This window comes from Mesoplodon bidens, assembly GCF_964165515.1.
Source record: "Mesoplodon bidens genome assembly, chromosome: 1".
In the NCBI taxonomy this organism is placed as follows: Eukaryota; Metazoa; Chordata; class Mammalia; order Artiodactyla; family Ziphiidae; genus Mesoplodon; species Mesoplodon bidens.
This window is the reverse complement of record NC_138176.1, coordinates 42,929,193-42,954,765: the sequence shown is the minus strand read 5'-3', so window position 1 is coordinate 42,954,765 and position 25,573 is coordinate 42,929,193. Positions and strand designations below refer to the sequence as shown.

The following is a 25,573-nucleotide window of genomic DNA, read 5'->3' as shown; positions in this document are numbered from 1 at the left end:
CAGGTTATAAGGCACAGAAGGTCATAGGCAGCTTTTGTACAATGTTCATTCTTAAAGGGCACTGCCAGGTATAAATGATGGGACAAAAAATCATCACTTTTGTTGCATTTTTGTTTGATTGTTTAACTGATAAATAAGTAAGGTATGTAATTGGTTTTCTTAGACAATAAAATATTGATATGAAAACATAGAAGATTGTTAAAGATTTCACCAATATACGATTAGCATAACTATACTTATCATATAGGTAAATGCTCTAATGCTCTTGGCTGTAAGATCTTTGAGTGTGGATTTTCTTGTGTGTTTTGCTGTTGTTGTTAAGATAATCCTGCAGTCAGGGTGGGATGTGGGGATTATTCCGTTGCCTTTACTTTACACTTGAATTAGGCTTATCTGCTGGTACACACATGATGTCTCTTCTTCCCTGGAGTCCTGCTGTCTTCTCTAAACTATTGGGTTGGCCAAAAAGTTCCTTCAGTTTTTAAGGAAAAATAAAAGACACATTTTTCATTTTCACCAAGAACTTTATTGAACAATGTGTTCACCGTTTTACTCCACTACCTTCTGCCATTTTTCAGGCACCTTCGTAATTCCATCTTCACAAAACATTTTATCTTTATGAGCAAAGAACTGTTCCAGGTGCCTTTTACAGTCTTCCAGGGAATTGAAATTTTTTCCATTAAGAGAATTTTGTAAATACCAAAATAAATGGAAATCTGAAGGTGCAACGTCTGGTGAATAAGACGAATGAATCAGAACTTCCCAGCCAAGCTGTAACAGTTTTTGCCTGGTCATCAAAGAAACATGTGGTCTTGCATTACCTGATGGTAACAAGTGTTGCTTTCAATTGGTCTCACTGGGAGCAGCACTTGTTGGAATTAATTGTTTGGTTTTCCAGAAAGAGCTCATAATAGAGGACTCCCTTCCAATCCCACCATATACACAACCTCACCTTCTTTGGATGAAAATGAGCCTTGGGTGTGGTTGGTGGTGGTTCATGTCGCTTGCCCCATGATCTCTTCTGTTCCACATTATTGTACAGTAACGACTTTTCATGGCCCATCACAATTTGTTTTAAAAACAGAACATATTTTTGTTTCGTTTAAGAAGAGAATCCCATGCGGAAATAGGGTCAAGAAGGTTTTTTCTCTTAACTTATGTGGAACCCAAACATCAAAGTGATCAACATAACCAAGCTGGTGTAAATGAGTTTCCAGCACTTGATTTGGATATTTTGAGTATGTCGGCTGTCCTCCTGCATTGTATAACGTTGGTTGTTTTCAATTAATGTCTCAATTTGATTGCTATCCACTTCAACTGGTCTACCTGACTGTGGAGCATTGTCCAGTGAGAAATCTCCAGCACGAAACTTCACAAACCACTTTTGACATGTTTGATCAGTCACAGAACCTTCTCCATACACTGCACAAATCTTTTTTTGTGTGTGTGTTTCAGTTGAATTTTTACCTTTCTTGAAATAATAAAGCATAACATGCCAAAAATGTTGCTTTTTTCTTCCATCTTCAATATTACAATGGCTACACAAAAATTCACCAATTTTGATGTGTTTTTTTTTAAACGCACGCTGATATGGCAGCTGTCACAATACATTCTAAAAAAAATTTTCGAGTAAAGTTAGCTACTAGAGCCACCTTATGGAAAAAACTGAACGAACTTTTTGGCCAACCTCAATACATTGGAAAGGGGAACACAAGTCCTTTCCATTCTCAGATGCCCTAAAGCTATCTGGAGTGTTTTATTAGGGTCTGGATTCCTTCTTTCTCTGGGGTCCACAATGATTCTGTATCTACACCTTCCATTTTGTGTTTCTCTATCTTAAGAATTTTATCTGTTTCAGGGAGTTGTAAAAATGTGTCATTTCAGAGACTTAAAATTTTATTCAGCATTAAGTTCTCTTTGGAAATAGCAATGTGAACTATCAAAATCTTTTCTTGGGTAAGCTGCTTTTCTATTTGTGTCTCTCTTTCCCGAGACAATGATTTTCAGTGCTCTAGTAGTCTAGGGAAGGATCAAGGAACAATACAAAATCATCGAGGGCCTGAGGGGCTTCAGTGCATATTTAGAAATATTATTTTGCCACACTATTATGATATGACATTTAGAAATTTAGAAATCTGCTTACAAAAATTTTAGGAACATGATAATATTGGTGGTTATGAAAATGCCATGATAGGTAAAGACATGAAAATGACTAAAAGATGAGACTGACCTAAATGAACTAAACGAGCAAAATGGCTTCTGGACCATCTACCTGGTTTTGCCTACCCATATGCTTTGATGGTGTTGAACACTAAAAACATTTTAAATAGAAAATATGGTCCATCTATTGGCTGTTCTGGACAATAAGGGAAGAAAAGATGGGCTACTAAGGACCTTCACCCTATAATTCCCAGATTCAAAGATGGATGCTCAAGTGGTATGTAGCCTTCTCTCTCAGGATAGATGTGGTTGATAATGGAGAGTTATAATCCCTCATAGACTCTAGCTTGGCTACTCTAATTTCAGTTTAGACTTATTTGCTTGGATTTTTTTTTTTTTTTTTTTTTTTTTTTTGCTGGAAGAAGTCATTGGTGTCAAACTGAGTCCCAAACTATCATCTGAACAAGCAGGATGTGCACTAAATAAGCCTCATTCTCTATCTGGGACTTAAGTCTCTTAAAATGCCTTCTACATTCCCTAACCACCCCTTTATTTTAATACAGGGGATTCACTCAAGGATTCTACATCAGCTTGTGCTAAATGTTGCTCATTGATGGGCTCCTTCTTTCTTTAGAAATAAGAGTGTTGATCTAATTTTTATTGTCTCAGTTGCTCTGTCTTATTTAGAGAAGTCAAACTATTTCATTGGTCAAGGGTTCCTGACCTATACAAAGTTATTTCTGGATTATTGTACATTTAAAACAAAACTTTATATTTAATTCTAGACATTTTTCAGTGCCACTTTGTTTTCTTTTTCAAGGTTATTTAAGCATAATAAAATTTGGTGAACATTTCTCCAAATGCAGGCTGACACTTGCTTTCCTTTCTCCTGATCACTCAGGGTAAGATTATCACAAAGAGAATTTTAAAACTGTATTGTATACTATTGGGGCCCATAAAAATATCATATATTTTTGTTTTGAAGAGAAGAGTGGAATACAATTCTCATTTCTCTACAAATGTAAATCTTTCCCAAGCTTGCAAATTTTCTGCTGTTGGTCTGTTTACTTGCAGTACTGACAAGCTGTTTTACTGATAACATAATTGCATAGGATTTGCCAAGAGATATTTCTGCCCGAAACAGTCACCAAGGGGAAAACATCTTGACGATCTCTCTTTGAAACTGAGCAGAAACATAATTTCTTTTGTAAAGAAGGAAAAAAAGAAAGATCAAATACTTCTTATCTAGTCCATCAAACTTATTTAAAATTGAAGTAATAATGGGGAAATTGAAGTATTTGAAATAATTGAAATAATATTTATTTCAAAGGAAAGATATTTTCACAGTAGAAGGAAAATGGAATTTTATCACAGACACCTGCAAACAGCTTTCTTAGTGTCAAATTTCAAGGATCCAAAACAAAACTAATCATGATCGTACAAGTAATACGTATTTTTCTTGCAAAGGTTTTGCAGAACATTGATAAGACAAGGCCTTTTTCATTGTATATTTATTGAATATCTATAAGAATTGAATCTGTGATAATAGTAAATTACATCATATGGGTAAACCTCTGGAAAATGAAATAAAATTCTAAATAGTTTTACACATAAAATCCAGAGAAAAATCTGCCCTTACAACTGAGTTATAATAATATAGAAAATACACGGAAAGAGAAGATCTGTTTTCTTTAGTAAGCCAAAAGCTGAATAGAAGCCAGAAAGTTTGAAATATTTAAATGTGTATATAATTCTGGGTAGCATTAAAAGGAATGTAAAGAGCTTGTCCAAGATAAACAGATGACTTAAGTCATTTGTTGATTGTAATTTTAGATAGAATGGCTGCATGCGAGTAGGAGAGAGAGTAAGGGAGATGCTTCTGTGAAGGAAGGAGACTGAATTCACCGCTGGTTGTGTTTACCTGTAAAAGAGGGTGCAGGTATGGGAGTAGGCAGGGATAGATGGAGGGACCAGAAATGAAAGACCATCTAGAAGGTCTGAGGTTATTAGGAAATACAGTGAGTTTTAGAAGATAGAGCTAGCATTTTCATCTTTCAGAGTGGTTTCTTCTTCTGCGAAGGAAAGGAATGTTCCTACCCCCAAAGTATGTAGGAAAGAAGGTAGATAGAAACTCAGTGCCCAGTACCAAGGTGGCATTTGCCAAACTATGGACACCTGACAGGCAGTGATTTGCCGCTGATGTTCTGTGGTGACAGTATTAGTAGAGTCCTTATTTTGATTTGGTCAAAGGAGCTGTGGTTTGAGAGACAAGGAGGTAATCCAGGATTCAAACAAATCAGAAACTCTGGACATTTCAATATTTATAGCATCTTTCCTTCCCTTGCTCTGGAGGGAGGAGACTGAGTAAAAGATATCTTCAGTATGCCACACAGTAAATCCTTGCTGTTTATCTACTTTATATATAACGGTGTGTATCTGTTAATCCCATACTTCTAATTTAACCCTCCTCCCTCCTCCCGATTGATCATTATTTTTTATGACTTGCTGCTTTTCACCTTGAGGTTGGTTCACCTGGAGAAAATACCCATTTAGGACTATGGCCTTCAAATATTACCCTCTGTTCTATTCTGTGCTATCAGATTCTTAAGAGTATATTCTTTCTAATATATTCACCTCCGTGTTTAAAGAATATGAATACATCAAGGAGGGTGTGTCATAGGGCTGATTCAGATGGTTTCTTAAAGTATCTGCCTATTCTGCTATTCTACCGCTTTACAACAAAGATGTAACATATTTTCACTAAAGAACGAAACCAGAGGAAACAAATAAAAATGTACAAGCCCAGAGATAACATAATATCTCAAACAGGAATAATTTATATTGCTATGGCTCCCCATATATCACCCACTGATTTCTGGGAGTCCCAAGAAAATGCTTTACTTATAGAGTATACACAATTAAGCAATTTTACACTTCAGTGATTATCACATTCTTGCCTGCCTGCCAAGGCAAATGAGACCAGGCTTGCCTTACCACAGCTCTCCCAGTGGGAACAATAGATGCTGATAAGCCTTGTTGATACTAGTTACTGCTAAGCATTGGTACCATTTTCCAATCCCATCATGACTATAGCTGCCATCTCTACCCCAGTGAATTAGCTGCCTCATACTGGGGGGCACTCTTGATATGTTGGTGTCCTCAGTATGTACTCTGAGGACTTGACTTCACCAAAGTTATACAGTATTCCAAACAGTAATAATTTGTGCCTTCAATATATTATTATCGTCAGGGTCTCTCATGATATACTTCATAGAGCACTAGCTCCTCAAGATGATACTGGGTGTCTCATACACAAAGTATTACATAGACAAGTGGATTTGGGAAACACTGGTATATATAAAAATAAACAGATTTCTATGCTGTAGGCCTTTATATAGGAGCCTTAAATATGCTAGTGTATGTTGTGAATCTCAAGAAAATAAAATGCGATTTCCCACAATTGATCATGGAATTTCTTTTTATTTGTAAAGCTTTTGATAGGACTAATTTTCCAAAGAATGCAATTTGGAAAAAACTTTATTAGGTTTTAGTGAAAATAACTATTTGTAGGGTTAAATATTGAATAAGTTGTTTAAAATGTATAAATACGACTGCTGAAAGTCTCTTTTTCCAAAAAAAAAGCTTCATAAATAATTATAAAAATTATCTTCAGGGAAATAGATTAGAATTATGCAGTGTTTAGAAGCTTGCAAGGTTGCCAAGATAAAATTATAGTAACTACTTAGAAGAATTCTTAAAAATGTAAAATATTTTTGGAAAGAGGTATTTAAAATTTTGTGTGTGGAATTTTAATGAAAATCCTACTCAAGGCATTTCATATATAATCTTCTGATGACTTTGCCAGTTCCCTTTCTCCTCACCTCCAAGTAGCAGAATGATGCCTTTAGGATCCGCATACCAGAATTAAATCTTAGCTCTACCCTTTATTAGCTGGATAATCATGAGCAACTTAATTTCTCTAAGCTTCAGTTTTCTTATTCTAAAAATAGGAACAATAATAATAATAGCTAACATCTATTTTAGGCAAATTAATTGAGATGATAAATTTAACACACCTAGCATAATGTCTGATATACAGTAAAAATAAACCATATACACACACACATACATATATATAATTATGATGCACTTTTGAGAAAGTCTGAAATAGGGTGATGTTATTTGAATTGATGCTCAATATTCAATCTTAGAATGTGCACATATTCTCCCAATTAACCACAGTGTCATGGCTTGGAAAAAAAATCCAAAAACCTATCAACTGCCTTCCCCCTATATTACCATTCAGAGAAACTAGATGGGAATGGAATTTTGTATTAAATTAGTGGGTTTGTCAACATTACACAGTGTTAACCTGTTCTAATTTAACCATCAATCTTGAAGGACTGTTTTACCTGCCAGAGTGCATGAGTAATGAGGCAGTTGCTCAGGTAACAGAGAAGCATCCTATGTGAAATTTAGTTAAACTCCTTATTATATATTCCGATCACATCCTTATACTTCCTCTTTCATAACATCCATCACACTTGCTAATATTTATTTATTTTTTGCTTTCCACACTAAACTGTAAGCTCAGTACCAGCAGGCACTTTATCTTTCTTGGTGGTAAACATATCCCCAGCACCTAAAGTACTACCTAATGCACAGGGGGAGCTCCATCAATATTTGTGATACTGAGAGCTATAGTGTACATTTTGCTACTTGTGGCAAAGCGTAACATTGATTACCTTACATTAGGGATAATACTATCCCCCAAGAATCCAGAAAAGTTTCAAACTCAGAAATAAAACCAAAACAAAACAAAAAACAAATTTAGGCAGCTAAGAAAGAATCTTCGCAGTACAGGTTTTGCTCCAAAAACAAACAAAAAAAAAAACATTGAGGTAAGTTTGTGACTTGTGTTTAAGAGAGCCCCATGCAAAACAGAAAAGGAAAGATTTGTTTGGTTGGTTGGAGATAGGGCCTTTATGACCCTATGTGGCAGAATCACAAGAGAAGGTAGAGAAGTCAGAAAAGACAGAAAGGCAAGTGAAGAAACCAAGATGGAAGAAACAGCAGAAGGTAGATAATATAAAAAAGAACAACTGAAACAGCAAATAGAGTGTGTCTGGTAGTGCAGAACAGAACTGGTAACAGGAAGAGGAAAAAATCAACTGTGTCGTCTGCCAAGGAAGAGGAGGCACCAGCTCCATAAGCCTTAAGGGATTTCAGAGGGCAGGGCAGCCAACGGTTCTATGTGGCTAGTGATAACGCTAGACGGTACTGTAGGAGCCATTCCACCCACTGGCGCACACCATCTGGTCTCCTCACAGAGCATGCACGAGAGCTTAAGATGAGGGCTGACATTCTCTATATTTTCATCATTTAAAGAAAGATGATCGGAATATAACCAGTTAGTACTCTTCTGTCAGGAAAAAAGCCTCTTATCCAGAACAGCTTTCAACCTATGATTCCAGAAATTAAAAATTCTGTCATCTATTTCTCATCACTTTCAATAGAGAACGTGCCATTAATTTGTAAATTCACCAGCAAGTTCCTATCTTCCTGGTATGCTCATTAAAAAGGGTTCCTTAAATCTACTCTGTGGTCTGTCAAAGCAAAAATGGTTTCTGTGATTATTTTAGACTTGAGTTTAGAAAGTAAATAAATGAAACTCATATTTTCTTCCTCTTAGGTAACTATCTTCAGGTGCAGTTTTCGTTGCTTGATACATGGAAACTAATTATGCTTACTTGTACAACAATCTTTTTTCTAAGAAGATCAAGGTTTAGTTCCAGTTGAGAACCATGGTAATATTCAGAATACTCTTTAGAAACATGAAAAGTAATTTTTGTTCAGATCAACAAAAAGTATAGCCACAGAAAGGAAACTTAATGATAAAATTGTTAACAGAATAGAAAATGAAATTTTCTTTCTGTCAATACTGCCCTCTAGTGGAACAATTGGCAACAGAATAGGGCTTGCGTTTGGAGAGTGGAGTTTATCCTTAATTTGCTGCGTAGTAGAGCATTTGTACAGAAGCAGATTTATGTACATTTTTCTTCAGACATCCCTGGAGCATAAATATAATGAAGTATTAATTATGCTCTTTGGCATTGCATTTCAGTAAATTCCCTAATCTGAATTAATGCATCATGCAAGAACTGTGTGCAACTGGCTACACAGCTTACCCACAGTGAAAGATTGTAACCTCAAAATTTATGTACAATGTACCAGAAAAAGAAACACAGTTACAATAACTGTATTGATTTATTCTTTATGTTGTCAGTGGCAAGCAGACCAAAGGGGGATACCAGTATTTTAATGGTGTTCAATTATTCACCACTTTAGGTTTCTGTATAATCAGTTTGTGAGGCCAGATTATAAAAATGTCCACTGTGCGTTCAGTTAGAAGGTGATTGGTGACTACTTTCCCGGCCAAAAAATAAAAAGGCTACTGTACTCAACACTGTCAGCGGCTGTATTGACATAACTGGGAAATCACATATTATTTTTTCCCTGAAGAATTAAGATTACATTAAGATTTTTAATGTCCCCTGGGGGTGTGGGAGAAGAAAATTCACAGGAATATATTGAGTTTATGTGATTTGGGAAACTCATGTAGAGAAAAATCACAGTTGGACTCCTTTTCTAACCTTCAGAAGTTACAATTTAGGAGTGCACGAGGAGTGCTACCCCTTTGGTTACAAGACTCACTTGTTAAAATAATTGGCACTCTTGAAAGCAGGAGGAAGTGTGCATGCAAATGTTTTATATATTCACCCCCTGCCTGGAACCTCAAGATCAATACCCTCCACTCTCCTCATTATAGAGAACCAGTGCTTCCTAGGTTTATTTACTTGTTCAGATTCTAAAGCTCATCATTTATAAAGGAAGTCTTTTTCATGTGGAGGCTGTGAATACTACATGTCAAAACAGAGAAAATGATGTTTTTTTTATTTTTCAGTTTTGCTTACAGCTCAAGATCTCCAATTTTTACTAGAATCTACAGGGTTTTTCAGATTCACGACTCAGAAGTCAGCTCTATTGTGAACATAAAAGCAATCTCGATTTGATTGTAATAGTTAATTATCCTGACCTCTTTGCAAAAAGAAGTGTTTATAATCAGTTAATTTGTGTGTTTCCAATTTACATTGTGCAAAAAAAATGTTGTATTAGAGCAAATATCAAAGACTGTGTAGAATGATTTTCTTCTTTTGTTTTTAACATCAAGTGAGAAAAAGATGACCGGGAGAATAAGATAACTAACAAATTTAGTTTGGGGCTCAAATATTTTTGACCAAAAGTGCCCAAAAAAATGCAGGGTGCAATGATTATTTTTTAAAAAAGTAAATTTAAGAAAGATAAATCAGCCAGGTTAATAAACATGATTTTTGAGAAAAAAAAATGATTTGAAATTCTCCATCAAAGATAAAATGTTTGAGAAAAACATGGTCTTGCTCTCAGGAGACCAGACTAATTAGTGGTTTTGCCAAATAAGTAGATTACTTTAGGCCACGTTGCTAAGCTATCTGCAGAATCAGTAACTTTACCTGTCAAATGGCAGTTAAGTGACAAATTCAGGAACATCTTTTCTTGAGCCACCACAGTGTCCCCAGAGCCCAGCATTGGGTCATAAACATGGGAGGAACCTGATAAATATCATTTAATGAATAAACATAATAGCAATGCATTTATATCATTAAATTGTGAAAATTTAAAGGATGCATATAAATCACTTTGAAAAATCTTTAAATAAATTAAAATTGTTTTCTGACTGAGAACATCTAATCTTATGTGTCATTATTGTAGTGTGGTACAGGGAAAACATCCTTTAATCATTTTATGTTTGTAAAAATGTAAGATGGCATAAAAGGATATTTCACAATTTGCATTTGAAATGTTCTAATCATACTATTATGCTAAGTATATATATAAAGAATTTGCAGTTGCAACAGAAACACTAAAGAGCTTTCTTTAAAAGCAACAACAACAAAACAAACAAAAATACTGTCTTCTACACCTGTCTCATAGAAGGTCACCTTTTATGAATGTTTTCCTACTTTTCAAAGTTCAAAACCACATCATACCATTAGAAGTACCTTTAGGGAAAACTTCACACATCACTCCAAATATCTGAAAGATGTATTTGGAGGAGCACAGGGTGTGTGACAGACTCTTTACTTGAGTAGAATGGCCTTTGATAGAATGGAGTAGGTATCACACACATTAATATTGTATAGGAACTCTGGCAATTTCCTCTGGGGTGCCATTCTGAAGTGAGTGTAATGGAATTGAGAGGATGGAAGGCTGACAGTGGCAAACGGGTTGTGTGATATGAAGAGATGGAGCCAGTCTAGTCACTGTGTACCTCACCTGGTTTCAACAGAAACACTAAATTCTTAATTGTGTTTTACAGGATATGAATGATTATCCTCCAGTATTTAGTAAACGGATCTACAAAGGGATGGTGGCTCCAGATGCCGTCAAGGGTACACCTATCACAACCGTTTATGCTGAAGATGCAGACCCTCCTGTAAGTAGAAGACATTGATTAACACCCTCAACTAAAGTGAGAAAAATCTTTAACACTTATAAATGACCCAGTTCCCAAGACAATGTGGTGAGTCTGTGTGAGTTCCACTCTATTCACTGACATACATTTGATGTACTCTTGCCTGTTGCATCCACAGGTACAAACCATATTTCAAGTGATTATTACTGAACTTAGACAATTAGGGATATGGTTTTTGTTTTACTGGGATTCAACATTACTATTTATTAATTTATCTAGTACTAATGATAAATATGTATAGAAAGAATTGTCTACATTTGTAATCAGTATCATTCAGGTTCTTTATTTAGAATATTATAAGCTGAATTTAGCCTGGATAAGTTTTTTCCTTAGGTATTTACATTTTATTCATATTTTGTTAGCAAACACTAAATCAATATATGACATAATATTATATTGAATGTGTTACTTTGGTAAACTAAAGTTATATTGCTTTTAGAAAATAATTAATAGATTCTTTTATTATCCAGAATTTCAGGGCATCTTTTGAGATGCCCTACATTGTCTTTCAAGATATAGGGTTCCTAATTAAAATATTATTATTAGCAGAAGTGAGGTAAATTTTCCTTAATATTGTTTCTTAATGTATTAAAAATAGCATATAAAACTAATAGTACCAGTATAAAGATGCTTTCTGGGGCTTCCCTGGTGGCACAGTGGTTGAGAGTCCGCCTGCCGATGCAGGGGACATGGGTTCGTGCCCCGGTCCGGGAAGATCCCACATGCCGCGGAGCGGCTGGGCCCATGAGCCATGGCCACTAAGCCTGCGCGTCCGGAGCCTGTGCTCCACAATGGGAGAGGCCACAGCAGTGTGAGGCCCGCGTACCACAAAAAAAAAAAAAGATGCTTTCTGTAAAGAACTTGAGGGTGTTATAGGTATTAACTATTTATTCTCATAATAGCTGAATGATGAAGATTTGAAGTTTTTACCTTGGGTGAGCTTGAAGTACAAGTCAGTGGCTGATATATTCTAGAAAAATGTTAAAAGTGTTAAATAAACCATTTTAGAAAAGTAAGAAAATAGAAGAAGACCTCAATTTTATAAGTGATTTAAAAGTTCAGTTTTGTGTTGCTAATATAAACAGTATTTATGTGATGCTACTTATTTAATAAAATGTGAATGGCAATCATAACATTTTTCAGCTTCAGTTGTGACAAGCCATATGAAGTCTTTTGTGACTATGACGTCTTGAAAAATAATAACGTTAACATGAAAGCAATGACCTTTCACTCAGAAGTTCCTTTTCTCAAGTGTGTTATAATGTCTTTGAAACTGATTTATTGAATCTTGGGAAATACGACAGGCAAAATTTCATAGCCTTGGACATACCAATAGAGATGGTGGATGTGAAATTGGTGTTTTGTCTGCTTTTTAAGTAAACTGTCAGAGGTACAAAATACTTTGAAATTAGGACTACAATTCAATTCTATTCAAGATGTGTTTTGAGTACCAACTCCATAGTAATCACTGTGCTAACAAGGTTTTGCTCTCCAGAAACTGACAATCTCATAGGAAAAGCAGAACTGCACATAGAAGCTAAAACGCACTGTATTGAATGAGTGTACATGTAGGGGAGGAAGTCTTTTCCTTTCTTCCCCTCTAGGCTCTCTGGCTGGTCTAATAATTAAATTGACATAAGACAGATTAACAGGAGAAAAACAAATTTAAATTTGTACCAGAGCTCAGAAAAATATGATGCTCAAATAAGTGACTGAAGTAGGCAACTTTTATACCTTTTAGACCAAGAAACAATACATTTGGGAAGAACCGACAAGATGAAGGGGTTTGGGCTTGGGGTAGTATTTTAGTAAAGAAGTAACAAGGTTTGCTTACACGGCTTTCTTGTCTTTGAATTCCCTATCTCTGGTAGTAAGGATTCCTCTCTTTCTCCTGGTGCAGGCAGGATACCTTTCACATGGGAGATTTATTTCCTGCTTTCAGGGGGACAAAGAGGAATCAGAGTGTCCATCTTATACTGACTGTTTCTTAAGTAACTTTAATTCAAAATAATCAATATGCCCAAGTGGCATATTTTGGGTAGACTGCCGTGAACCCTGTCATAAGCCAACACAGCATCTTAAAATACTAATATTTCTAAGAAATTTTCATTAGCACAGTATCTAAGATAGTGTTAAGCTTAATGACATTAATGATGAGAGACTAAAAGTAGCCCTGCTGTTTACCTATGTGGGATAGACCTCAAAGCCTTAGGATGGATGGCAAAATCCTCACTTCACATGTGACACCGTGACCTTAGTACCTGGTTTGACATTCAGTCAACTGCACTGATGTGAAAGAAGCTGTCTTGGTCTGTTGTCTGTTTTCTAAATAAGTTATATTACTTCTCTACAGTACTTACCTAGAGAGAAGGCCTCCTTTTTACTCCCTAAGCCCATTTATGGAAACTTAGCAGGCTCAAATGCCATATTTCTTTGGAAGAAGCTCTTAGGTTTGCATTCCTAATAGTATTTTTTTTGAACACTTAATGTCTAATGCTGGCTTTGCAGTATATGAAAGGTGGATGCCAGCCATTCAACTGGAATACTGAGGATGCTTATTTCAGCTAACAAATATAAATTTTATCAGACTCAGTTTTGATCCTTGAAACACTAGCAATCGTTTGGCATAACTAGTATTCAGCATTGAGTTTTCCATCATTGCTGCAAATTGTGTCCCTTAAATTAGCATAGTTACAATTTGGGTGCACCTACACCAATCTGAAATAAAAGCTCAATTCCATGATTTTTTTAAGAAAATAAAAATAATACAGCTTTCAAAATGTTATGACTGAGTTCACTTTTATTATTTTATATAAGTACCACAAATCAAAATAAGTATTTTTGGATGAGCTTGCCAAGTGTTTTCTATTCTGTTACTATTGTAAATATTTATTAATTAGAAGAAGATAGTTTCAATTTCATATCCTTCAGGGCTCTTATGTCAGTTCCACTACTTAGGGCTGTGAGTATCTATGGGTAACACTGTGTTTATTTAATGGTCTCTCTTTCAAACTAGAAGGTAATTTCCTTGAGGGCAAGAATCCAAACTTATTCCAGTTTGTTTTCCCACATCTAATTATGTTTGGAACTTAGTAGCAAATGCTTGTTGAATAACTGAATAAATGAATAAATAAGCAGTTATTTCTATGCTCTTTAGAATTGTCAGAATGTGCCAGATCTTCAGAAATTTAGTTATTTGTGACCCTGGGCAAGTTTCTTATTGTCTCCAAGCCTAAGTATGGCCATTTGAGGGCTGTAAGAATTAACTGGAATGATATATATATAATGCTTAGTGCTGCTTCTGCTCCCAAATATAAATAGGTATTGTTACAATTCTGCAATAATAATGTGCATCTCTAGAGGTTGGCCACATCTTTTTCAAGGCATCATGTTTCTTGTGAATGAAATGAGAACCACCCATTTTAAACTAGAAAATTGGAACCACAAAATGTCAGATGGAGAAATGAGTAAGGTCTTAAAGCCAGAGAGAACATTCTTGCCAAACATAAATTAAGAATTATAAAATACATGTTGTGTAAACCTAAAGTGATCTAGAGGGAGAAAAACATCTTCCAGGGATTTTTTTCCCCCTGAATTAAAGCTGTTAGGACTTTCATTTTCTGCCTTGCTTTTCTGACACCATTGACATTATGTAGTTCACCGGAGACGTGTATAGTGAATGACTGATCATTTTGGATATTGAAAATTGCTAACCTTTTCTTTCTGCTCACTAGAGACTTCTCACTCCAAACTTTCATAAAACAAAACTGCAAGTGTAATTTTCCATTTGCATATTTTTATTCTTTCTGAAGCTGTGGCCAAACCCCATGATACAAGAGGTCTCTTTGTGGGCAGGGTAAATGCCTCACAGAATAGTGTCCTTCGTGAGCATGTAGACATGGAAAAATTTGGATAAATAAATGAAGCTTACATTTTGCTAATTTCCAAGAAGTTATGAGGAACCCACGGAGGAATACCTTCTCATTTTGTGTCATTCTTTCCATTTAATGCATTTGAGGAATTTATAAGATTCTGTTTAATGTAAGTCAGCAGTTGGAGCATGTTTAATATTAACAATTTTGACAAACTTTCTTACTTGCATATATTCATGTGAGAAATATTTATATATTGAAGACTTCTTTTTTAGGTTTCAATATCAATTTATGAAGTGAATGTGCTCCATGAAAAAATCTTGTAAGTTCTCAATAGTAACTGGCTTTAAATATCAATGAGTATTCTCACTACACTTTTTTTTTCAGAAAGTATTTTTATAAAGGCATAATAATTGCAGCTGTGAGGTAATTTTTTTCCCCTCTGCTGAGATTTTGAGAGCTATACTATCCTTTCAGAGTTCAGACAAGCTACCTGAGGAATTATTTTTAAAGTGATTTCACAGGTGGCTTTAACATCCTTTTTCTGTCATTTGAGGACACTTTTGTTGATCTCTAGAGAGAAAAAAAGATGGTCAGTTTTTCTTTTCTATGATGATGACTTAAAATGTCATGATGTCACCAAATAATGCAAGGTAATGATGGCGATCTTCTCAAAATGCTTAACCCTCTGCTTAGTCATTATGTTGCAATCTATTAGCAGAGGGCATAACAGTAAACTAAAAACAGCAATTGTCTTTATCCGTGATTTGCTGTTTGCTGGCTTCGTGTGCAATAGTTAAAACTGTTCAGCCACCCAGTTCTAAAATTAAAAATATTATTGTAAAAAAAAATTAAGATGTGCTGAATTCTGAAATGGATCCCACTGAAGATCAAATTAGCAACTGGAAGATGCAGCCCAGAGATTGTACAGAACACAGAAGAAAAGATCAAAAAAGAAGGAAAATGGAACACAAATGCTAAGCAGTATGGAAAAGAGATCCAGATGTTCTATTATCTCTCTAAATGGCATTCTAGATGAATAGAAAAAGAGAAAATAACAGAAATTTTCCAGACCTGAAAAAAGGCCCAACAAGTAGGGTTAATTTTTCACCTAAACACATCTTAGATACACGTATTTCCAAATAAAAAGAGAAAATCCCCAAATCTTCCAGAGAATAAAAGAGAAAAATCAGATTACTGTCAGATCTCTAATCTGCAATAGTGAGTGCTAAAAGACAGTGAAACAGTCTTTCAGTTTATAGAATAAAATTAAATTTGGTCTACATCCAGCCTAATTTTCATTCAAATGTGAGAGCAAACATAAAGATTATTTTTTCTTTTTCACATTCAAGGATCAAAAGTATGCAATGAAGAAGTAAAGAGTAACCAAAATGCTAAATATATGGATAAATCTAAATGAATATGGACTGTATGAACAATAACAGTAATGTCTTCTGGGTTTGAAAACAGAGAGAGAATTTGAATAGATGACAATTGTAGCATATAAGGAAGAAGTAGTAAAAGTGAAGTTTTAAATGTTCTAAATGTTCTTGAATTGTCTGGGAAAAGGGTAAAAGTAACAATTCACTAATAGTGTGAAAACAAATAGAACAAGGAAAAATAATAAATTCAAACAAAGACATGAAAGGAAAGAAACAGAAACAAAGAACAGGTGGGAGCAAAGGAAAAAGCACGTTGTAGATCGGTAGAACTAAACCCAAACATATCAGTCAGTTAACTGTAAACAGACTAAATTTTATCTTATAGACCAAGGGTAGAAGAAGTTTTATTAAAGTGCCAGGTAAATAGTTTAGGCTTGTGAGCCATACAGTGCCAGTTGCAAGTACTCAACTCTACATTGTATAGTTGAATTGAACAATGTGGGGCTTAGGGGCACCAACTCCAACCCCTGTGCAGTCAAAAATCATGTAACTTTTGACTCCCCCAAACTTAACTACTAATAGCCTGCTGCTGACCAGAAGCCTTACCCATAACGTAAACGGTCGATGAACACGTATTTTGTATGTCATATGTATTATACATGCTATTCTTACAATAAAGTAAACTAGAGAAAAAAAATCTGTTCAGGGCTAAGAGTGTTATAAGATTGTATTTTTATCTCCAGATAATATGGCTGCTCTGTATCATTTTCCATTGATATATCTGCAGATCCGTTTTTCATTACGCATCACATACTAGTTTGTGTTGTTTTGCTCTATTGATTTAGGTTATTGCTAGCAATGTAGCGTAAACCCTGGTTTTAAAGATCTGTGCCTAATAACCACACTTGCTGACCCTGGAGCATGTTGGGGGGGAATGTATGCAGCTCAGTGGGTTTTTTCCTTCATGTCAAAGCTGTTAGGGAAATAATCTAGAACTATTTTCACGAATCATGTCTGCTTGTGAATATTGAAATGAGGTAGCCCAGCCTGAGTCCCTTTGGTCTCGCATACTTAATTAGAAAAAATTCACACAATGAAACAGTTGGGACTTGATCTTTAGAATGACAATGGGTTATAATTAGGTTTGAAAGTGTAAATGAATACAAAAGACAAGGCTTTATGAGACAGTTTATACATGATTAATGTCTAGAAATGGCTTATCTAAGTGTTGTAAGAATCTGTGTCATTTTCTTTTGTTTTGTGGCTTATAGATTCTTTTCAAGAACACATATACTGTTAACATTACTTGAGATCAATATTAAATTTAACTGTTTCAGATGCAAATATTTTTCTTCTAATTCAGAAATTGCAATGCCTATCAGGGCTAACAGGGTGTTTTTCTTTTAAGTAGTAATGTCTATAAAATTTAGTTTTTTGTTTTTTGTGGTATGCGGGCCTCTCACTGTTGTGGCCTCTCCCGTTGTGGAGCACAGGCTCCAGACGCGCAGGCTCAGCGGCCATGGCTCACGGGCCCAGCCGCTCCGCGGCATGTGGGATCTTCCCGGACCGGGGCACGAAACTGTGTCCCCTGCGTCGGCAGGCGGACTCTCAACCACTGCGCCACCAGGGAAACCCTAAAATTTAGGGGTTTTTTTAACCTTTACAAAAGTGTCATCCAGTGATATGTCTTTTTTTTTTTTTTTTTGGTGAGAATAAACCTCATGAGATTAGGATCCCAATACATTGCAATAAGAGAGGTTTCCAAGGGAATTGAGTGAAATATAACAAGCTCCCTCTGGGGCTCACTCATAGGTCTCCCTTATGGCTTAAATAGTGTGCTTTATTTTGAATTTCTTGCCAGAGGAAATAGGAAGAGACTCTCTAAAAGAGTATCTTGGCTTCTTATAATCTGGATTCTTGGCTTTAACACCCTCAAAGCCATCCTACTGTTATCTTCAGGTCTTATCATTACCCACGTCACAGTTCTTCCATATCCTTGAATGCATGGGCAGTAGACCAGCAGTCAAACATGTGCTTGGTGCAACATAGACACTTCGTAATACTGTTGAATCAATCAGCCAATAAGAAAACATTTATGGTGGACTTAACAATAAGAATATGACACGATAGAGCCATGACAGTGTGTAAGAAAGGTGCAAAGAATAGGCAAGTGAATGTGCCCTGGTGTAGTCTGAGCCTGCTGTGGACAGGAACTCAACTTTTTCAGAGTATAGGAGATTCATTTAAGTGAGGGTAGAAGAAACTAGCAGAGGAAATATATTCAAAAATTACAGAGTCGAAATATTCATCATTTGTTCATAAATTTGGGTAACATGATTTGAACTATGTCTGATTCAATTAATATTAACTACTTAAAAGAACATATTAGGGCTGTCTTAGAGACTCATTTGTAGACAGGAAATGCAGCAGATATGGTTTTACAAACCCATTTTATTATATGGAAGCTTACTAAAGACTTACAAACAGGGCAATGACAAGATCAAAGCTACATATTAGAACATTTATTTCCTGTGATATGTAGTCTGCATTGGATGAGATAATAAATGAAAACCAGAAGATAAGTTAGCAGCTATAGCTTTCATTTAAGTATGAAAAAAAACAAGGTGGACAATGGAAATGGAGAAAACAGAAATACTTAAAAACCATTGAAATGGAAAAATTAATAGTGACGGAGCAGGATGGTTGAAGACCACAGACAGAATAAAAGCACAATCAAAAGTGAATCAAGAGTTTCTAGCTGGAGTGATAAAGATATTCATGATCTTAGTTGAGAGAAATAAGATAGATAGTAAAGAAAGCTATTTAAGGAGAAAATAATGAGATCAAACTAGGACAAATTAAATTTTAAATGATTTCAAAATATCTAAGTGAAATCATCTACAGAATGATAGAAGTTGTCTGATTTCCTTCCCTGAGCAAGGAGGCTCAGAGGACTAAGTCAGGACATGACTAGTGAAGGAGTAATACTCACCAGATCTACCCAGGAATCATAGTGCCAGAGCTGGCAGGAAACTTAACTCTTTCCCAGAGTTATAGGTTCCTCAAACTAAAGAACACATAGCATCTAGTGCTGACAGGAGGCTGGAGGCAGATGGCAGGATGGTGCCAAGATTCCTTTGCACAGATGAACAATATGAAGAAGTCCTGAGGCAGATACTGGGTTGCCACAGCTGCTTTGATCTGATGCCAGGATGGATCCGTAGAAAACATGGGAATAGGAGCACAGGAAAAATTGTGGAAGAGGAGACACCTAAATGCAAGCTGAAGCTATGAGAGTAAATAACATGCTCCAAGAGAGAAAGCATAATCAGATAAAACAAAAACTTGGAAATAAATCCTCAGGTTATGCCCTTTTGAGGATAGGCCAAGAGCTGAAGTGTGGAAGGAGTAAGAGAAAAGAAAGACTAAGAGCAGAGAAGAGCAGTCTGCCAGTGATGTGGTTCAGAAGAAAAGAAGAAATTTTCAATGCAGAGAAAGAAAATAAATGGTAATGGTTTTTTTTTTGTTTGTTTTGTTTGCTTTTTTTTTTCCACACAGGGCAAGGAAAGTGAAATCAAGCTAAGTGAAGGACCATTGTTCTGTTGATTAGAAACTCATGAGTAACCTTCATGGTAAATTGGCTAGGGATTGGCTGGCCTTGTTTTTGGGCTGAAGGTTGGGTTGGACTCATGTCAATTCCACATGCCTCTTCCTTCAGGAATCCATGACTAAGTAGGTCGGTTTTTCACACAGTGAAGGACAGGAACACAGGAGAACTTTCCTAACCACATGATCACACGTAAAGCTTCTGGTTGTGTATCACAATTCTTCACATCCCACTGACCAAAGCAAGTCTCATGACCAAGAGCAAAGTCAATGGGGCCTGAAGTAGAGGAAAAAGAAGTGGATATTGCTGAACAATGATACCACAACAGTCTAGTTAAAAGACACTCTTTAAATGCATTACAATGGTTTTCTTTGAAGGGAAAAGGAGGTTGAATTGAGGTGTGAGCATGAAAGAAGATAGGGGAATGAGAGGTAAATATGACTAGCAGATCCACTGATAAAAATGCTCCATAAACTATGGATTATATTTAACTTTAATCTCTGTCCCTGTGATCCAAACAAAGTACATATTCCTCAGTATTTATTGCATGTATGTGCATCCAGTGTTATTTAAGCATACTGCATTAAGTATTGAGGATTAAAATTGTCATGAAGCCTTAGAACTGTAAACTTAAAGACATAGAAATTAATCGAAATCAATCAAATAAATAGAAATGACAAACTGAAAAGCTCTAAGAAATATATCTTTAGGGTGCTGTAAAACCAGAAGAGAGAGAGCCTGATTTTGTCTGGATTGTCAAGGAAGGAACGTTCTGGAGGAAATGACTCAGAGCTGAGGTCTGAAAGATAAGGAGGTGTTTCCAAGGCAAAGTGGCATGGCAGAAAAATTATTCCCTAAAGCGGAAGAAAGAAAAATAGGTTTCAAAAACCAATAGAAAGCAATTTTTTCAGGAGGCTAGAGAGGTAAACCTGAGTCAGATCCTGTGGACTCTGAAGGCATGAAAACAGTGCCAAGATTTCTTGTTTCATCATAAGAAAAATGGGAGGGTTTCAAGGCAGAGAAAACAAATAACTAATTACTAACACCAGTTCAGGTTCGTACCTATATTTATGTTCCTTTGGTTTTGTGAGGGAAGTTGAATGTGTGCCCACTATTATCTTTATAAATTAAAAAAAAAACTTATCTATATAAAGAAATTTTATAAGGATTATATTATTTGTTATTTGATGTCATTAGGTATTTAGTTTAAGTTTACCTTTGAAAAACATGTTTCCCAAGAGAGATTGTGGTAAATAATCTTGCAGCAAATATTTCTTAGGATCTTTAATGGCTATGCTAATACCATATCTGCAGAAACTGAATTATGCATAGACATTGCATTAAATCAGTGACATCTCCCATAAGGAATTTGCCTATAAGAGTGTTGACACACTATGTTGTCAAAACATAGTAATCACTTCAGGTGTGAAAAATCAGGGAAGGGGAGAGAAAAAAGAAAAGCACAGGATCTTTTCAGTGATTACATGGAGAGTTTGACCTGTAGTTTCTCTTTTTTTCTTTTTTTAACATCTTTATTGGAGTATAATCGCTTTACAACGTTGTGTTAGTTTCTGCTGTATAACAAACTGAAACAGTTATATGTATACATATATCCCCATATCTCCTCCCTCTTGCGCCTCCCTCCCACCCTCCCTATCCAACCCCTCTAGGTGGTTGTAAAGCACCGAGCTGATCTCCCTGTGCCATGCAGCTGCTTCCCACTAGCTATCTGTTTTACATTTGGTAGTGTATATATGTCCGTGCCACTCTCTCACTTTGTCCCAGCTTACCCTTCCCCCTCCCTGTGTCCTCAAGTCCGTTCTCTAAGTCTGGGTCTTTATTCTTGTCCTGCCCCAAGGTTCATCAGAACCATTTTTTTATATTTCTTTTTTTTATATATGCGTTAACATACAATATTTCTTTTTCTCTTTCTCACTTCACTCTGTATGATAGACTCTAGGTCCATCCACCTCACTACAAATAACTCAATTTTGTTTCCTTTTATGGCTGAGTAATATTCCAATTTATATATGTGTCACATCTTCTTTATCCATTCATCTGTCGATGGGCACTTAGGTTGCTTCCATGTCCTGACTATTGTAAATAGTGCTGCAATGAACATTGTGGTACATGTCTCTCTTTGAATTATGGTTTTCTCAGGATATATGCCCAGTAGTGGGATTGCTGGGTCATATAGTAGTTCTATTTTTAGTTTTTTAGGAACATCCATACTGATCTCCATAGTGGCTGTATCAATTTACATTCCCACCAACAGTGCAAGAAGGTTCCCTTTTCTCTACACCCTCTCCAGCATTTATGGTTTGTAGATTTTTTCATGATGGCCATTCTAACTGATGTGAGGTGATACCTCACTGTAGATTTGATTTGCATTTCTCCAATGATTAATGATGTTGAGCATCCTTTTATGTGCTTGCTGGCAATCTGAATATCTTCTTTGGAGACATGTCTATTTAGGTCTTTCACCCATTTTTGGATTCGGTTGTTTTTTGACATTAAGCTGCATGAGCTGCTTGTATATTTTGGAGATTAACCCTTTGTCAGTTGCTTCACTTGAAAATATTTTCTCCCATTCTAAGGGTTGACTTTTCATCTTGTTTATGTTTTCCTTTTCTGTGCGAAAGCTTTGAAGTTTCATTAGGTCCCATTTGTTTATTTTTGTTTTTATTTCCATTTCTCTAGGAGGTGGGTCAAAAAGGATCATGCTGTGATGTATGTCATAGAGTGTTCTGCCTATGTTTTCCTCTAAGAGTTTTATAGTGTCTGGTCTTACATTTAGGTCTTTAATCCATTTTGAGTTTATTTTTGTATATGGTGTTAAGGAGTGTTCTAATTTCATTCTTTTACATGTAGCTGTCCACTTTTCCCAGCACCACTTATTAAAGAGGGTTTCTCTTCTCCATTGTATATTCTTGCCTCCTTTGTCATAGATTAGGTGACCATAGGTGCGTGGGTTTATCTCTGGGCTTTCTATCCTGTTCCATTGATCTATATTTCTGTTTTTGTGCTAGTACCATACTGTCTTTATTACTCTAGCTTTGTAGTATAGTCTGAAGTCAGGGAGCCTGATTCCTCCAGCTCCATTTTTCTTTCTTAACATTGCTTTGGCTAGTCGGGGTCTTTTGTGTTTCCAAATTGTAAAATTTTTGTTCTAGTTCTGTGAAAAATGTCATTGGTAGCTTGATAGGGATTGTATTGAATCTGTAGATTGCTTTTGACCTGTAGTAGTCTCTTTTAAGGATACCTTAGCAGCTGGTTAAGATTCAGTATGAAGAAAAAAAAAAGAAAAAAACCTAAGTTATTATGGCTGCAGTAAAGAGTATAAACCACCTTACAGTAATCCCTTCTGCTAAATCATACTTAGGCTATTTTGTGAATTGCACTCTTACAAAATAAATCAGATTACTTGCTTTCAAAGACATTGGCTAAAAGAATTTTGAAACCACATCAGGGAGAAAAATCTTTGTGTACTTGAAAACAAATTACTTAATGTTTGTGTGTGATGATAATAATAGGTTTAGTATTCCCTGATATAATGTGACTGCCATTATTATGAAGAAAATTATGTGGGTCTGAGTAAGTAATTTCTTGATAATTATGTATTTAAGAAAAATGACTAATTCAACACATTCCCTCATATTAAGGACTTTATTATTTTGGTCCATTATAGTCTCATTGAAATTTCCTGCATTTGCAACTTTAGCACATCTTTCATACAGATCTGCAATCACTTTCTGTAGTAATTAATTACATTCTCACCATCATAAAGTCAAAACATATTGTGTTGAACACTCACTGTAAGAATAAAAATAAAAAATATAAAAATTGAGTAATGAATAATTGAGATCTTAAGGTTTTATTTTTTATATAAATTTACTTTTATTCTGATACATAAATTTTATCAGTTTGTATAAATATGTTACTTTTGATTTTAAAATTATAATGTAAGCACCAACATGACAGGGTTTTTGTCTGTCATGTTCCCATCATCTAGAAAAATTACCTCATTCAGAGTAACACTATATCATCATATTACTATATATGCATTAAATACATGACTATTCCAGTAGCATTGTCTCATACTAATATTTACTGAGTTTTACACATGTCAAATTTAGTAGATAAAATGGCATCACAAAGTTGAAATCATGCCTTTCACATTTTGAAAACCATAAAATATTTAAGTCACATACTACCTCAAATCATATTTGGAAAGAAGCCTAATACATGAACAAACACATTAATTAATTCATTTATTAATATGTGTCATAAATCATATCCTTCCTGAGGGCAATTAGGATTGGCAGACATCTCCAGAGTCCCTCGGAGCTATTGAATAACGTCACTAGTGCCGGCATCTGTGTGTAACTAGGAAAAATGATGTTGTACAGCAGTTACTTAACTTCTTTAAACCTCATTTCCATATAAGAATAATAAGACCATTTCACTGGATTAGTACCCAGGTTTAATGGAGAATGAAAGCACTTAGCCAATGCTAGGCACATAGATGTTAGTTAATATCTCCTCCTCCTCATTCTTGCTTTCAGGGTGATGGCAAACATGCCTAACTTTGCCTCCGGTTTGGTACAAGACTTATATACTCATCATGTGTAAACTTTACGTTGTCAATGTCTGCACTCATGAAGTAATTCTGGTGTCACCTATGACACTATAAAATTTGAGAATAAAGTTTTCATAAAAACACCATACTAATAAGGTCTTTACAATCCTCCCAAATAAATATGTACATATTTTAATAAAGTTCGTTTCCCAAATTAGTAAGGTATTTTATTTAAATAGACATCTTTAATTTATTTAACTTCGTAATGATACATATCTACTTTTATCTTTTTTTTTCTCTGACTTCAAAGCTCTTCCTTTATTTAGTTGTTGAAAGTGACCTGAATAAAGGAAGCCCTACTTTGTCTTCTTATTAGGGATGTTTTGGGGAAAATAACCAAAGAATGATTACAACATGTTTTGCAAAGTAAAATATGCTAGCAAAGAACTGAGGGTACCGACCTGCTCCACAAGAATTGTGTACATGATGAACTTTTAGATTCACTAAAACAGTTTCTCTGTTGTTTAATTCCTCCTCCTGTCACTGGCCTAAATATGCAGTGTCATCTATTATGAATTGTAACCTGTGCAGCTAGTTCTAATTCTACTGCTATTCAGATAAAATATGTTTAAAATTGAAGTCAATAATTTTTTTTTTTTTTTTTTTTTTTGGCTGCGTTGGGGCTTCATTGCTGCACATGGGCTTTCTCTAGTTGCGGCAAGCGGGGACTATTCTTCATTGCGGTGGCTTCTTTTGTTGTGGAGCACGAGCTCTAGGTGCTTGGGCATCAGTAGTTGCACGTGGGCTTAGTAGTTGTGGTTCGCAGGCTCAGTAGTTGTGTGGCACGGACTTACATCCATGACAGGTGGGATCTTCCGGGACCAGGGATTGCACCCATGTCCCCTGCATTGGCAGGTGGAATCTTTTTCATTTTTTTTAACATCTTCATCAGAGTATACTTGCTTTACAGTGTTGTATTAGTTTCTGCTGTATAAAAAAGTGAATCAGCTATATGCATACATATATCCCCATATCCCCTCCCTCTTGTGTATCCCTCCCACCCTCCATACCCCACCTCTTTAGGTGGTCGCAAAGCACCGAGCTGATCTCCCTGTGCCATGCAGCTGCTTCTCACTAGCTATCTATCTTACATTTGGTAGTGTATAGATGTAAATGCTACTCTTTCACTTTGTCTCAGCTTACCCTTCCCCCTCCCTGTGTCCTCAAGTCCATTCTCTAAGCCTGGGTCTTTGTTCCTGTCCTGCCCCAAGGTTCATTTTTTTTTTTAAGATTGCATACATATGTTGTGGCATATGGTATTTCTTTTTGTCTTTCTGACTTACTTCACTCTGTATGACAGACTCTAGGTCCATCAACCTCACTACAAATAACTCAGTTTTG

The 25,573-nt window shown here is 35.7% G+C and overlaps 1 protein-coding gene across 7 annotated transcripts in view; it reads left to right on the top strand.

The window, feature by feature from the left end:
* Positions 1–25,573, top strand: part of PCDH15 (protocadherin related 15) — a gene marked incomplete at both ends in the record, with an annotated part of 718,913 nt that overhangs the window by 535,528 nt on the left and 157,812 nt on the right. For all 7 annotated transcript variants that reach the window (XM_081238611.1, XM_081238610.1, XM_081238609.1 and 4 more), the window contains one exon: positions 10,577–10,693. In XM_081238611.1, the coding sequence (XP_081094737.1) occupies positions 10,577–10,693 (117 nt within the window). The remainder of the gene's footprint in view (positions 1–10,576; positions 10,694–25,573) is intronic.